General features: G+C 39.5%; 1 protein-coding gene across 1 annotated transcript; it reads right to left on the reverse strand.

Annotated features, from left to right (window-relative positions):
- Positions 1-815: 815 nt before the first annotated feature.
- On the reverse strand, positions 816-13,016 carry adipoqa (adiponectin, C1Q and collagen domain containing, a). Its single transcript, XM_028794752.2, has 3 exons — positions 12,869-13,016; positions 6,869-7,146; positions 816-1,702 (listed from the first exon to the last, which is right to left on the reverse strand). Exons 2-3 carry the CDS (start codon positions 7,125-7,127, stop codon positions 1,164-1,166), a joined length of 798 nt encoding a protein of 265 aa, XP_028650585.1. The 5' UTR covers positions 7,128-7,146; positions 12,869-13,016; the 3' UTR covers positions 816-1,163.
- Between the last annotated feature and the right edge of the window lie 1,421 nt (positions 13,017-14,437).

The following is a 14,437-nucleotide window of genomic DNA, read 5'->3' on the forward strand; positions in this document are numbered from 1 at the left end:
GGGATTTGTCTGTACTGTATATGATGCTTTTGGCTAAATTAAATTATTAGCCTTCCTTACTTATTCTCCATTTAAATATGGCTTTTCTCTTTCCTTAAGTAATGCATATTAGATTAATGAATTGTCTTCTGTCTGTGTGTGTATACAGTATGCGTGCTTAGTGACAGAATGCCAACCAAGGTTTAGCTCCTGCAGTTTACCTCACAATCCTGTAGTGCAAGAAACAGGTTTTAAATATGGACAGATGGTATATTATTTTTTTATTATTTCTGTAATAGGCATATTGTAGCATTACCCAGTTTCTGATATTATTACACTAACTTTTAAGACGAAATGCTGCTACTGAAACTTGAAATGCATACTGATTGACAAACTTCAGTTAACATAATTTATTGATGTCACCTATAACATCAGACTTCAGTGGACTGTGCCATTGTGACAGAGAAAGATTGTGTTTTATGTTCACATTCTGATCAGCAACCTGAATTGAATCATTCACGTAATAGGAACATGATAAGGAGTCAGGAGTGTTGTTGTGCTTGTATCTGTCAGAATTTTGATGTGCAGCAAGCTGGGTCAGAGGCCAAACATTTGAATCTGAAGTAGAAAGACACACCTAGACAGCTGCTTTGCAAACAAGTGCAGTCACTGTCACCACTAGCATACATATAAGCAAACCAAACAAGAAAAACAAGAAGAACAGAAGCTGCTCCCCTCCTTGAATAAGAGCAACTTTTTTTTTTTTGGTCATTAGTTTATGTGCAGCAGCCAATGAAGCAACCCTTGTCAGGAGATATGCAATATGAGAGCTGCACCTTCTGCCATATGTTTATTTCTTAATTACTGTGAAAATGCTGAAAAAATACAAAGATACAGAGAATATAGACTGCAGTTTGCTTTCTTGCATCCAAATATAGAAAAGAAACCAAAATCATATAAAATATGTAAGGAGAACCATTTCTTTTCTTGGGTATACTTTGCATAACCTACCCTGGAGACCTTGATTACTTTTACACAAATCGAAAATAGCCATCAACTTTAAATATGGAAGGAGTGACATTCACACCCTTGGTTCCTCTTTTTCATTGACAGAATGTTCTATTGCTATTGAATGAAACAGACTAGAAGATGGTAAAGCTGGCATGTCCTCTCCACATTTATACTTAACGGTCTCCATTTGATACTTTCATATCAGGGTAGAGAAGGAATCCAGAAAAGGTTGAATCGTTGAGGTTATCTGCATAGATTCCAGCATAGCCTTCTTCTCCATACACTTGCAGCCACACTTCATCTCCTGAGTTCAAGTGAAAGATAATTGAACCAGAGGCTTGGTCTACATTATTCTCTTGAAACTGGTCAAAGGTGAACATCACGGTCTTGTCATTCTTATACAAGCTAACTTTAACATCTTTTAGGTAGACTGTGAGGTGGTAACTGAAATAGTAGACGCCTGGAATGACACAGCGGAACTTGCCAGTGCTGTCATCATAGTGCCTTTGGTCGTTGTAAAAGATCTTGCTGAACTTAATGGGCACATTGGGGAGAGGGATGCGATCTGTCAATCCCACACTGAAGGCAGAACGATAAAGCATTGCAGTCTCACCCCTTTCTCCTTTTAGTCCTGGGGTTCCAGGAAATCCACGAGGTCCTTCAGGGCCTGGGATACCAGGTTCCCCCATGTCTCCTTTGTCACCTGCAGGACCTGAAGTAAAAAGAAGGAGTAGGAAATGGTTACTTGAGGTATATGGATCCACCTCCAAGTGTTGCTTCTAGCATACCACAGATTTATACAAAACACAGTAATACAAAGCAGCACAAAAACTAACAGACAGAAATACTGCAGTTTGCACACATATAATTTAAATATAAATGACAATTTTCAATTTATCAGGAACCCCTCTGAAATAAATGTATTTAGCCTTATTCTGAACAATTTGTTTCCACAATGTGGTTTCTATATTCAATGTTTTATTTATTATTTACATGATTTCCTGTCACTTTGTAGGTTTTGTCATGGTGTGAGTTTGGCTTTTCACCTGAAGACATGTCCCTGTTGAAACGGTGTCTTGTAGCAATTAGTTTTGTGATGTCATCTTATTTAAGAACAAGGTGTATTTAAATACAAATAAAGGAAATCAAAATCACAAAATACAAAATACTGAAACAAATAATTTTGTTTTAACTGATAACAAATCCTTGTTTACTTGATGTTGATTCCTCGTTTGGCCTCATAAGACAGCTTTCCCAATTGATTGTCTGCCCCATGTTTATGATTTCTATGTTTTGAGCTCAGCTCTCTGCTGCTCTTAAAATAAAATAACATGTCAATTGCTTTAATGAAAGGCATTGCTGGCTGGTTATATAAGGCAAGTAAGCAACACAGAATTAATGCAAAAAATTAAAATACAGTACTCTGAGACCTAAAGAGGTCTAGTAATTTTCAAAGCCGTTCTCAAAATTAAAACATTCCATTTAAATTCTAGATTCATACTTTGGCCAATCCTGAAATTGTTGTCTAGCCACATCAGTGGGTTTAAGGTTTCATAGTCCCTTTAGGCATGATATTGCTAACCTATCATCTGGGGTAGGAGTGAAAACTTTAGATTCGTCAAGTATTTTGATCTACAGTTTTTGATGGATCTTGACGTATTAGGGTCCCCTGATACCAAAAACATCAATATCTCGATGATGGGTGTGTGTCTGTCTGTGTTTGTGTTGGGTGTCTCAGCTTCTTGAGGATGTTCTACAGCTAAAATGGCTGGATGGAAAAATACCAAACTCAAAACTTAAGCCTGTAATGAGATGACGATGGGCTGATTAGTTTTTGAGCCAAATTGTTCAAGATAAAGAGGCACTCTAGACAAACCCTTAAATACCGTAATTCTGCAATTAATTATGAATTCTTCTCATTTATTGCTATCGTAATGACCTATTTTATGATCAGAGTGGTAAATAATTACTGAAATGTTATTGAATAGTTTGGGTAGCTTGGTTCCTAGGGTGCAAAGCTTACTTATGCTCATGTCCAAATTTTTGTTATGAACAAGAAAACTTTGTAATGTCTCTCTATTAAAAAAAAAATCTTGGTGGAAGGGAGACCAGGGAGACGAGACGTGATCTTCTTGGAAGACACTTAAAAGACCCGCAAGATGAAAGAGATTGGCCATGGGACCTTTAACATGAGACTTGGTGCCAAGCCGTGGCGGACCGTGCATTTCACACTTAGGCCTTCAGTAGTGCTCCGTCTGAATCAACCCGCCCCTCAAAAACTAATTTATGGTTATAAAAACCATCTTAATATGCAGAAATACAGTATAAAGAGCTGTTGCATCGCAGATCAATAACTCCTGTAGCCACAATAAATGCCTTTATTGAATAGACAAAGCAGGGGTGAACAAGTTCCTTTCTACTGCAGCTACAGCCCACGACACACATAAAAAACATCAATAATAACTCATAAACTTGCAATATTATTTAGGAAAATCGCAACATTTTACTCACCAAAAATTTGGATTATTTGTAAGCAAAATCCATCCTCCTCTCTTTCCTCAAAAACAGTTCAATTACTCTGTCGTACAGATTATCCGTGCGCTTCAGTTCCGTCACGAAGTCCCTTTCTATCACCATCGAAGCTAATGCTGAAAGTCGAACCTGCCCTGTCGTATTTCTGGCATAAGTTTTAATTCATGTTAGGGCTGAAAATGTCCGCTCAACAGAAGCAGTGGACACGGGAATGCTCACCGCCAAACATACCAATGTGTACTAGCTGCCCCATGATGCTCTCATTCAGATTTTTATATTACACCATCCTATCCAATCAACGGGTCTGAATACGGTGACGTTGCCATACGCCTGCTAGAGGGCCCTAGTGAAACCAACTCAAAATCTGATTGGTTGAAGCAACAGTTTAATCGACATTTATTTTGTGTTAGAGGGCCTGCAGAACGGATTGTGAAGGCCTCTTGGCAGACTTCTTTGACTTTGACCCAGCCAACAAATGATGGCTGAAATGTGATTGGTTAAATGCTTTAATACGAAAATGCATGTCTGGAAGCAGGCGCAGCACAACCATCGGAAAAGCTATGAAAGGAAGCGGACAGACTATTTGGAATTAATTAATAAGTATTCATGGACAAAATATAATTAACATCAGTTTGTGATTCAGATATTTTTTTAGGCCAGCAGAGAAGGCCTTGCAGGCCCTGACAGCCCGCCACTGTTGCCAAGAGATTGCAATTTGATGTCACGAGAGACAAGGCAGTGAGACAACATTTAAAACAAGTTCACGGACATCTAACCTAGCAGTTGTTGGAATGCTTTTGGCACACAGACATAATGTGCTCCCAGCTCTTAAAACAACGACAAGCAGAACACGCAGCTTGCCAGCAGCAGCAGTTGGAAGCCAGCAGATGATCCGACTGCAACAACTTAGCGTGCGTTCAGCACCCACCTCACCCACCGTTCACAAGGCGAGCGGTACAGACACGAAGTGGCAAAAGGACAGCTGCTGTACAGGCTTTAAAATGATTGACGCGCAGTGCGACAAACATAACAGGCAGCTCGCCTGCAGCAGCAGCAAGTCAACATGATCAGAATGCATCTCCTTAGCATGCGTTCAGCCGCCCCCCCCCCCCCCTTCACAACGCGAGCAGCGTTATATGTCCTGCGAGAAAGAGATTTAGCCATGCCCAGGGCCAGAAATAAAGGACAAGTATTGTTTTTACAAAAGTTTTAAAGTAAAAGTGAAAATAATGCATATGCAACAATTCCCATGAAAATAACAATCTCTTTAAATTGTATATCCAGTAAACTAAACCCAGGGGTGGTTGAGCAAAGCGAGCAGGGGGCAGAGTCCCCTAGTATTTTATAAAACAAATGTGGGGCTAAACGGAGCATTGCTGAGCTGCCTTCTGCCCTAGAAGGTGACTGAATTAAGATTTACTTTGAACAAAGAACTTCAGTTGTTTCAAATGGAACAATTGGATTTCGCTACAACATCCTAACGAGAGATAAGTGTAGCAATGCAACAGGCTGTCATTTTATCTTAGATTTAACATGCCACTCACTGGCACTTGCCTGAGAAGAAATGTTGATTTCACAATTAGACGTATTCTGCTGGTCAATACAGGACTTGGGACTCAGGTTGATGAAATTTTGAACTGATTGCCTTGATTGAACGTCTGGAGTGATGTCACATTATTAGGACATGTGAGGCCATTTGAAAAAAATTATGAATCTGTAGTTTGTTCCATTCAAAGTGCTACACAGCAAATTTTATCATGAAATATAATCTTTCTTCAGTAACAGACATTGTGAAAGAACACCATGCTGAATCAGTTTATCTAATGTCCTAAGACATTAGGAGAATAGTTTATACACTGCATACTATCATTAGAAATGTATTATTACAGTTTGGACTTCAAACTGCTTCCATTTTTAATCTTTATTCACCACATGGTAGCCCATGTCATATCTCTTTATCTGTGGTCTGTTTTGACGTAAGCAGAAATAATGAAATTGCATAAAACAGATACTTGCAATATATTGTAATAGATGTAAAAAATAATGCTCTAGTGTGATGACTTCTGTATATACTGTAAAAACTACAAGCAAATCATAAAGGCAGTCCTGTGTGAATGTCAGATTATTGTATTAATTAATTAATTCATCAGACTCCTTTATCCAAGCTGTCTGTCAGATGTGATGTGGAACATGTGTTAACCTTTTATTTATTCATTTGTTTATTTTGCCAAACTGCTTGTTCCATTACAGGGTTGTGGGAAGCTGGAGCCTTCCTTAGTAGCATCACACATGAACCAAAGCATGGTTGGGATACTGGTCTTAACCTGCACATTTTTGGTACATGAGAGAGTACTTGGAAAAAAAATGATAAGATAGTGGGTAGCAAGAGTGCAGGATCCATATAGACAATGCCTAGGCCAAGGTATGAATTCAGAACTATGGCTGTGTGAGGCATGAGCACTAATGCCTGTGAAAGTCATTCTTGAAGAGAATTGTGGAGGTTAGAGTACCCAGATGTCATGTCTGAAGCCTACAGTAGTAAACTCCGACTTAGTATGCCTTTCCCATTATCCTAATTTATATTACACATTTCTAATCTACATTATATATTCTCCATCCACCCATGACTTTTATCATGACTTTATCATTTAATCATTTTGAAGACATTCTTAATACTGTGCACATATCTGAACCTTTAAAATTAAAACACTTAAACTATTTAAATGCATGATGAGCAACTGCTAAGACGTTAACTCCTCTCACTGGCCTAAAAAAAACTTTAGAAAAAAATTTTAATGGGCACAGCACAAATGGCAGACGTTTTAAAAAGCACTGCTCTTGAACAGGAGAAACTTTCTTAATTGCTTTGGATGACTATTTTTATCTGCCTCATATATAGCACAAATTTAAAGGAGAAGCAATAATGGCACAGTGGTCTCCATTTGGGAGCTACTCATTTATTTGTATTGAAATCTTACAATATGATTTGATTTTTATGGGGATGCTTAAAATGAATTATGCTAAAGTATATCAATAAAGATTAATTTTTTTTCAGTTTCAAGGTAGTCTTCAACAGTGTACAATTCTCTATAAATTGATAGAGGTGATTGCAATTTCTGCATTCTGTCACATCATTAAATGCTAGTTTATTCCTTTTAGAAAAGGATTGTCATACAGTATTAACGCATTATCATCAATTCACCAGACCAACCCAATTTTAATATCAAAAACTACTGCATTCTTTTATTGGTTCCCTAGCCAAATAGTTTGACTTATCCTGTCTCACTTGACAGAAAAAAGTGATTTTACTTCCTTTAATCTATTCACTCGACTCATCTATCTTTACCTGCTTCTCCAGTTTCACCCTTTGGTCCATCACGGCCATCTCTTCCATCTCTACCTGGGGCACCATTGTGTCCAGGAGTTCCTGGCACTCCACCCATCCAGTTAGCACAGGGCTTTCTCTCATCTAGGGAGTGACTGGCATCTTCACCATTCTCAACAGGTTCTTCAGTGTCGGGTGCCTCTTCAGTGTGGACTTCTTCACAACAGCAAAGGTGTGTTGACAGCACAAGTAGTGCTAGAAAGGATGAAAGCAGCTTCATTCTCCCAAGTTTTCAGTTCCTGCAAATTAGATAGCATTTCAGCTTAATTAAAAAATCTCTAAAATAGTAAGGTAATCAAGAAAATAATTTTTTAAAAAGTGCCAGCACTGAGACTCATGGTGTGATAATCATGTTCTATTGGAAAATCATTTTGAAAACAACCTGGCAGTAGGCTAACTGCTATCAGTGAAAACCATGTTTGCTCCCACCAGTGGGATATCACAGAATGACTTAAAAAGTTAAAGAAAACAAAACACAGACAAAAATTGCTATCCTTTTGCATCTTACTTTCACCTCAGATATGATGACTTTTCTAAACGCTTGTCTCCATATTATCACCACACACTGTTCTCTCACCTTCAGTTTTATCACCTTTCTATCTGACTGCAGTCTAAACTCATTAAAGACTCAATTAATACTAGCAGAAAGTGGTCATGTACTCATGATCTAGGGTTGTCTGAGTTCATTCTGGAATACTCCACAAAAGTTAACAGCCATGGGGCCACAGTACTTGCCAATGGCCCTTGGTGTCATGACACCCTAGGCTCTGCGTTTTATTTAAAAATAAAGGCACCCATAATAGCTGACCTCTGCTGTAAGCAGCAGCACACTAATCATTCTTCAACAGACTCATCTGATGCAATCTAGAAGTTTAAAGATATATATATAGTGAGAGCTGTGATTTCAATCGTGGAACTGAAACAGCTTTATCAATGCACAAAACAAATCAGAGCGGACGACAGGATAAATATTGTCAACAAAGATTGCATTCTGTTTGTAACCATTACATAAGAATGAATGGTTAGCACTGCTGCCTTACCATTCTAGAGCCCTGGCTGCAAATCCCTGGCTTGGATACTGCATGTGTGGAGCTTGTACATTCTGCCTTTTTCCACAATGTTTTTTTTTTGGGAGCTTCAGCTTTACTTCTGTGTCCCAAAGACATATATTTTACGTTAACTGGAGACACTAAATTAGGCCAGTGTGACGAAGTGCACCCCAAAACTAGTTGGTTTCTAATCTTGTGGACAAAGCTGATGGAATAAGCACCAGCTCCCTGAAATCCTGACTGAATAATTTGGTTGGAAAATGAACGTTTTTCTTAACTACATTGTTCTTATACTGTACAGCAATATTTTAAACAGGTACGGTGTGATGAAAACTCAGGCGCCAGCAAACCCAAACCCCAACACAAACACACAAGCAGAGTCCAAGGTTCAAATAAAGGTAGATTTATTAATCAAATCTCCTTGAATATGTCACACAAGCACAAAACACAGGTTTTCTCTCCACAATACTTTCTTGCTGCCGCACTACCCTTCTCTACTCAAGCACTGCTCCACTACCTCCCAGCTCCGACTCGCTTGAATAAAGGAGTATGGTCCCTTTTATTACAGACCCGGGAGTACTTCCGGTACCAGGGCGATTGCCCAATGGAAGTCCTTCCGGGTCACATGGAAGTCCATTATAACAGGGAGCTTGTCTCCCTGCAGTACCCTCTCCAGTGACTTCAGCAAGTCTGCTCTGCTGGGCTATATTTCCCAGCATGCCTTGATGGTTTCCTACTGGGCATTGACATCTGGGGCTGCTGCCATCTAGTGTGCTGGGTGAATAAAAAGCCTCCAGTGATGTCTTTCTTTCCTAGTACAATACAATACAAAACAATTTATTTTTGTATAGCTCAAAATCACACAAGAAGTGCCACAATGGGCTTTAACGGGCCCTGCCTCTTGACAGCCCCCCAGCCTTGACTCTCTAAGAAGACAAGGAAAAACTCCCAAAAAAAACCCTGTAGGGAAAAAAATGGAAGAAACCTTGGGAAAGGCAGTTCAAAAAGAGACGTGGGCGTGCACTGGGTGTCAAAAAGAAGGGGGTCAGTACAATACAATACACAGAACAGAACAAATCCTGAATACAGTATAAAAATAAAAATTTTACAAGTACGGAGCAGAATTTAACAGTAAACCTTTTGGTCCTTCCTTCTGGGTTTGATCTCTTCTTCTTCCCCGGCCGGGATGCTTATCTGCCTATTAGGAGTCTCCCGTCCAGGGAAGGAACCATCTCCTCTCCTGGCCAGGATGCCCATGTGGCATCTAGAATGGTCAGGGTTGATTTCTAGACCTCAATCAACTCATTTGCAAATTACATCTGCTTTTTTTTTAATACTCATGTCACTTTTAGAAACAATTTTGCATTTGCACATATTACAGTAATTGCTTTGTGCACCTCTCTTCTGTTGAAAAGCAGCATCTTACCTCATTGTTGCTGACTGCCTCCTAGCAAGGCAATCATTTGGCTGCTTCTCTTCCTACTGAAGCAAAAACACAAAAATAAACACAACAGGAAGACTTAGAGTATTCAGTGGCAAGAAGTTATATCCACATTTATTTGAATACCCTCATATGCTCTTCAGATGAAAGGGGCTATTTCCAAGACCACATAGTATCAGCAAAATATTCATAAAGATTGTAAATTGTAAATAACAGCACATACTTAACATATTTATTTAACAAAATCATACTGATAACAAAATCATTGTGAGGTGCTGTAAAAGCCAATACAAATTTTCACTTTTTTAATTTGAAGTAGTCAGAATACTGATATTGATTATCATCTTCTGCATGCTTTTGAACTGGCCATTATTTACTTTAAGTAGGGTTCCTGTAGTAAGATTATTGCTCTGTTTAGATTTATTTGCCCTTATGCAATGTGAGAGGTGAGAATGTTGAAGAGTTTAGGCCCAGATATATGGGTCTGTTTGTACTGAGGCTGCTAACATTAAGCACTGTGGCTTCAAACGCCCACACTCACATATCTACTTGGTGACAGCTGTTTCCCAGTTCTCTCTCTCAGCTGGCTTCAGCAATCATAGTAAACTCCACCTTAACTAGTAAGCCCCCTTTTATCCCAAGGGTGTCCTGTTTTTGCCAGTTTTAAATGCCTATGAATTCTCAGTCTTTGGAAGGAGCTTTTTTTTTTTGTTGCTTGCTGATAGCTATTGCAATCTTGACATATACCTGCCTTTCTAGGTGGCCATAGTTTCATTAGTCAGTGGCCATTACATTGTAGAACAAATTACTTTTCACAGTATGTCTGCATTGTGTGTCTGTAACGGCAGGTCATTTGCATTTGTTTGAAAAAAAAATATTTAAAAATATATTTTGCAATCTTTGTCTGTTGCATGCACAGGATATACCAGTTTTCTTTTTGCTTCCTACTGCATGCCAAGGAGAATACATTTTTAAGAGTTCCTAATGCATTTCTAGGATTGAATGTCCTTTCTCAATGGACTTCCATTTCTTGTATATTCACATTTTGGTGCTTTGTTAGTGAACATTAAATCCTAGGCATGTTCATGTATGTCCTGGCTACCCTTATTAAAAAAGTACGAGTGGTTTTAAGAATCAGTGCCTTCAAGCTTTTAGGTCCGCAGTTCTTAACGTTTGCTCATTTTCAATGACTGCAACTCCCATTAGGGTTTACAGAGATGCCTGAGTAAACTTCCCTTTGGAGACTTCAGTGTCTGAGTTTCATTTTAATTGCAGCATTGCATAAATCTGCTCATTGGCACTTCCAAACACGCTTACAGATAGGATTTTAATTAAAAAGTATGTAGGAGTATTGTAAAAATGCCTTCTTACACCTCCTGGTCTGCTAAATGAATACTAGACCTTGAGAAGATGAAACTTTGTTTCTGTGTTATGCAGCTGAAAAAACATATGGGAATTGTATGACAACTATGACATTTGCCACTTATGAAAATATGTACTAAAATATTTGTTGGAAAAAGGCTTTATTCATTATATTTCTACGCTAACAGTTACCTGTTTAGCAGATCCAAACAAACTTACAAAATGGGTCAACATAATTAAATAAGCAATAATCTCGGGAGTGTTTTGAAACAAGTGCTAAAGGACAAAGTTACAAACTTGGCCATCACAAATGAAAAACTTTAAACCAACAACACAAGACTAGCTACTTGCTTTTCTTAGTTACGAAGGACCTTGCATCAAAGCCGTTATCAGTTAGAAAGATATTCATGGAACAGGAGAGTCTTCAGACACTTCTTAAACACATGATAATAAAATAAGTGGAGGTGGGCGGCTTATTCTACTAGTTAGGAGCTAAGCATAAAAAGTGTCTTTATTGAGATCTGGTGTCATATAGTCAGTGCTGGTGCCAAGTTATTTTGTGCCCTAGGGCAAGCTTATAGTGCCCCAATCGACTGTTCGGTAGCTAACCCGTGCGGCTAGGTTCCCTCCACCTTATGATCTACGCCCTAGGTGAATGCTTAATTCTCCTTAATGGTGGCACTGGCCCTGCATATAGTAGTGCTATAACCAGACATTACTTTTTTAAGACATATTAATATAAGTCAGTATAATAGTTTTCCACTCACATCACCAAAAAAAGGTGAGAAAGTTATGTTAATTGGATCCTCAAAATTGGTCTAATGATGAGTGATAATGTGCTCTGTTGTGGCCTTGTACCTAATGTTGCTGGGGCCAGTCCCTACCAACATCCCTACAACTAAACTAAGCAGGATCAGTTATTTGAGATGGTTTACAATTACTCCTTCCGGAGTACCAGCATATATTCTTCAAAGACAATGAGGCAACACGTTAGAACAGAGGCTGCTACCCGAGAGCATCTGTTTAGTCAGCTTACTGCTGTGTAACATGAGCTTAAGAAACACATGGTTTGGACTTAAGAATCACAAAGCACTGATGATGAGATCTTGGAGCACAAAGACAACCTTGGTGTATTTATTAGTCAGTTAGTTCTGTTACAACGTCTTAACCCAAGGCTTTAATTACAACATAAGATTGGGGTTACCTTCAGCGCCTTTATTGATTGATTGATTTACTGCTAACTTACAGGATCTTTAAAGAGGCTTTGGTTGTAGGATTAACAGATGTCTACTCCAAATGTTTAAAGCCCCCATTTTAAAAATGTTAATGACTCTTCTTTTCAAGAAGGCTTTCCCAATAACCACTCTCTGGTGTCCATCCCATATCTGGGTACCTCGGGGCCATGTCAGTGCACATTCTCCTCAGGGGTTTCCACATATTTTCTTTGTGTGCCACATGCCAGCCATAGGATTTGCTTCTTCCTTACGTGCTTTGCCTGTGAGACCACAGTTGCTGGCTGGTACTAAAATAGCGCAAAGGTTAGAATTGCTTTTCCATGACAAAATGAAAGAGAGGGCAGTATGCACGCGTCTATTTTTAAAGTAACACCTGCTGCTGTCCGATAGCTCTCGAGTGAGCTCACAGGGTTTGGACTGTACAGCCTGACATCCTGTCATCATTTATGTCAAAATGTAAAGCAACTTTCAAATCCCCCTTTTTTTTTTTTTTTTTTTTTTTTTTTTTTTTTTTTTAAAGTCTTCAGTTTTCAAAAGAATTAAATCTCTTAACGAATCAGAGATGCCGAAGTGGCCCAACGCCGCGAAACCGACCGCGTTAAAGTGAACGAAAGCCGCCGCGGGTGCACGAGCGCGCGGCCGCGTCCACAGACTCGCGAATGTAGGACCCAGACGACAGCAAAAAGACACCCGAAACAGAGCCGAGCGACGCTGTGCATCACTTCAACTTAAAACCGAAGAGAAAATTGCAGGTAATATAAAAATAAAATAGGGAAAAAACTTGGGTAAACTGCAACAGGAAAGAATGAACCGTTCACTACTACGCATTGGCGGTGCCACAGCATTCGTCGACGTTCAAACGCTTCAACCGTACCTGCGTGATGGCTGTTGTTTCCCGTTCTGAGTGCTCCGTGATGCTCCGACGAGGAGACTTTTGGAAGTGAGCTGGTCTCTCAACCGCAGGCCCCCATGTGCACTTAGTGCATGTCAATCTATATTTATCCTGTCCCAAAGTGATTTCATTTTTTTAAAGGGCACCAGGCAAATCCTGCTTGACTATGTTCCCCCAACAACTGCGGCCCAACAAACCATCAATAAATCTTTTAATTATAACGCCTTTACATGTTCATTTATTTTAAATACTAACAGAAAGTTAGATGTCCAGCAACTGACTAGCAAAAGAGCTGGAAAATTGTAATATTGTCTTGCTCTGCTACACTATGAAAGAATGTGTCAGACAAGTCCATAAAGTTACTTAAGGCTTAATGACTGGAAATAGAATTTGTCTTTGCTTTTATAAAAATGTTTAAAAAATTAAATACAAATACCAAATGTCCCACAAGTTTTCTCACACCAGTCAATCCTGGGCACACTGACTTACACACTTGGACTCACTTGTAATGGGTCGATTTAAAATAAACTGCATGTTTTAGCTGTGGAAGAAAATTGTTAACCCCACACAGGTAGGGGGAGAATCTACAAACTCCACATAAAGAGTAACCAGGCCAGTAAGGTTGGATTTGTTTTGTTTTATAAAGCTTTTTATTTAGGGCCCTTTGAATCTATATATATACTGTAATTCACTAAGCAGCCGACTATGGCACGCAAGACAGAGACCATGGGATACACACGACAGAGCCACGCCCACCAACAATTCACTAAGTTGCCGACCATGGCACACAAGTCAGAGACCATGGGATACGCATGACAGAGCCCCGCCCACCAACTCTAACCCTCCTCCCACGTCATGGGATACGCACGACCGCGTCCACCCTCGCAAACTGTTTTACACGCTGCATACAGTGATTCCCATCCACGACAAACATGCTTCTTCTTAGATGGTCCTGCAGGAACAGGGAAAACCTTTGTCTACAAAAACCTGATTCCCGCCTGCCCGCCCACCTGACTGTTACCAGCATTCACCGCAATGTACTGGAGTGTAAAACTATCGCAGCTGCTATCTCACAAACTGTCCTTATTCCCCGGATTTCCCTGACCCCATCAGATTCAAATTTGCCTTTTACTTTTACATGCAATTTCCTGTTAATAAGGCTCAGGGCCAAACTTTCAAAAAGATATGCCTGTATCTGCCAAAACCAGTTTTCAGTCACGGACAATTGTATGTTGCTCTCTCCAGAGTTCCATCTTTTCATTCACTCACAGTCGTGTCCTCAAACCCACCCCATTTGGACAACTGTGTCTTTCAGGAAGTGTTCACCCATCAATAAATAATTATGCGGCGTATGCTATGCCGCGGGTTGGCTAGTAGGTTTATAATTGTGAGGATCAAAGTGGGCAAGACATGGGTGCAGGAAAGAGGATTGCTGTGAGATCCTGTCGGTGATAACTTGGACTTTAGGTCTGGACTTTGGGACTTTAGGTTTGATTACTTGGATTTTATGTTTAGGTTTAACTTGGACTTGTATAAATTGAACTTCCTGAG

The sequence above is a fragment of the Erpetoichthys calabaricus genome, chromosome 2 (genome assembly GCF_900747795.2).
Source record: "Erpetoichthys calabaricus chromosome 2, fErpCal1.3, whole genome shotgun sequence".
Lineage (NCBI taxonomy): Eukaryota > Metazoa > Chordata > Cladistia > Polypteriformes > Polypteridae > Erpetoichthys > Erpetoichthys calabaricus.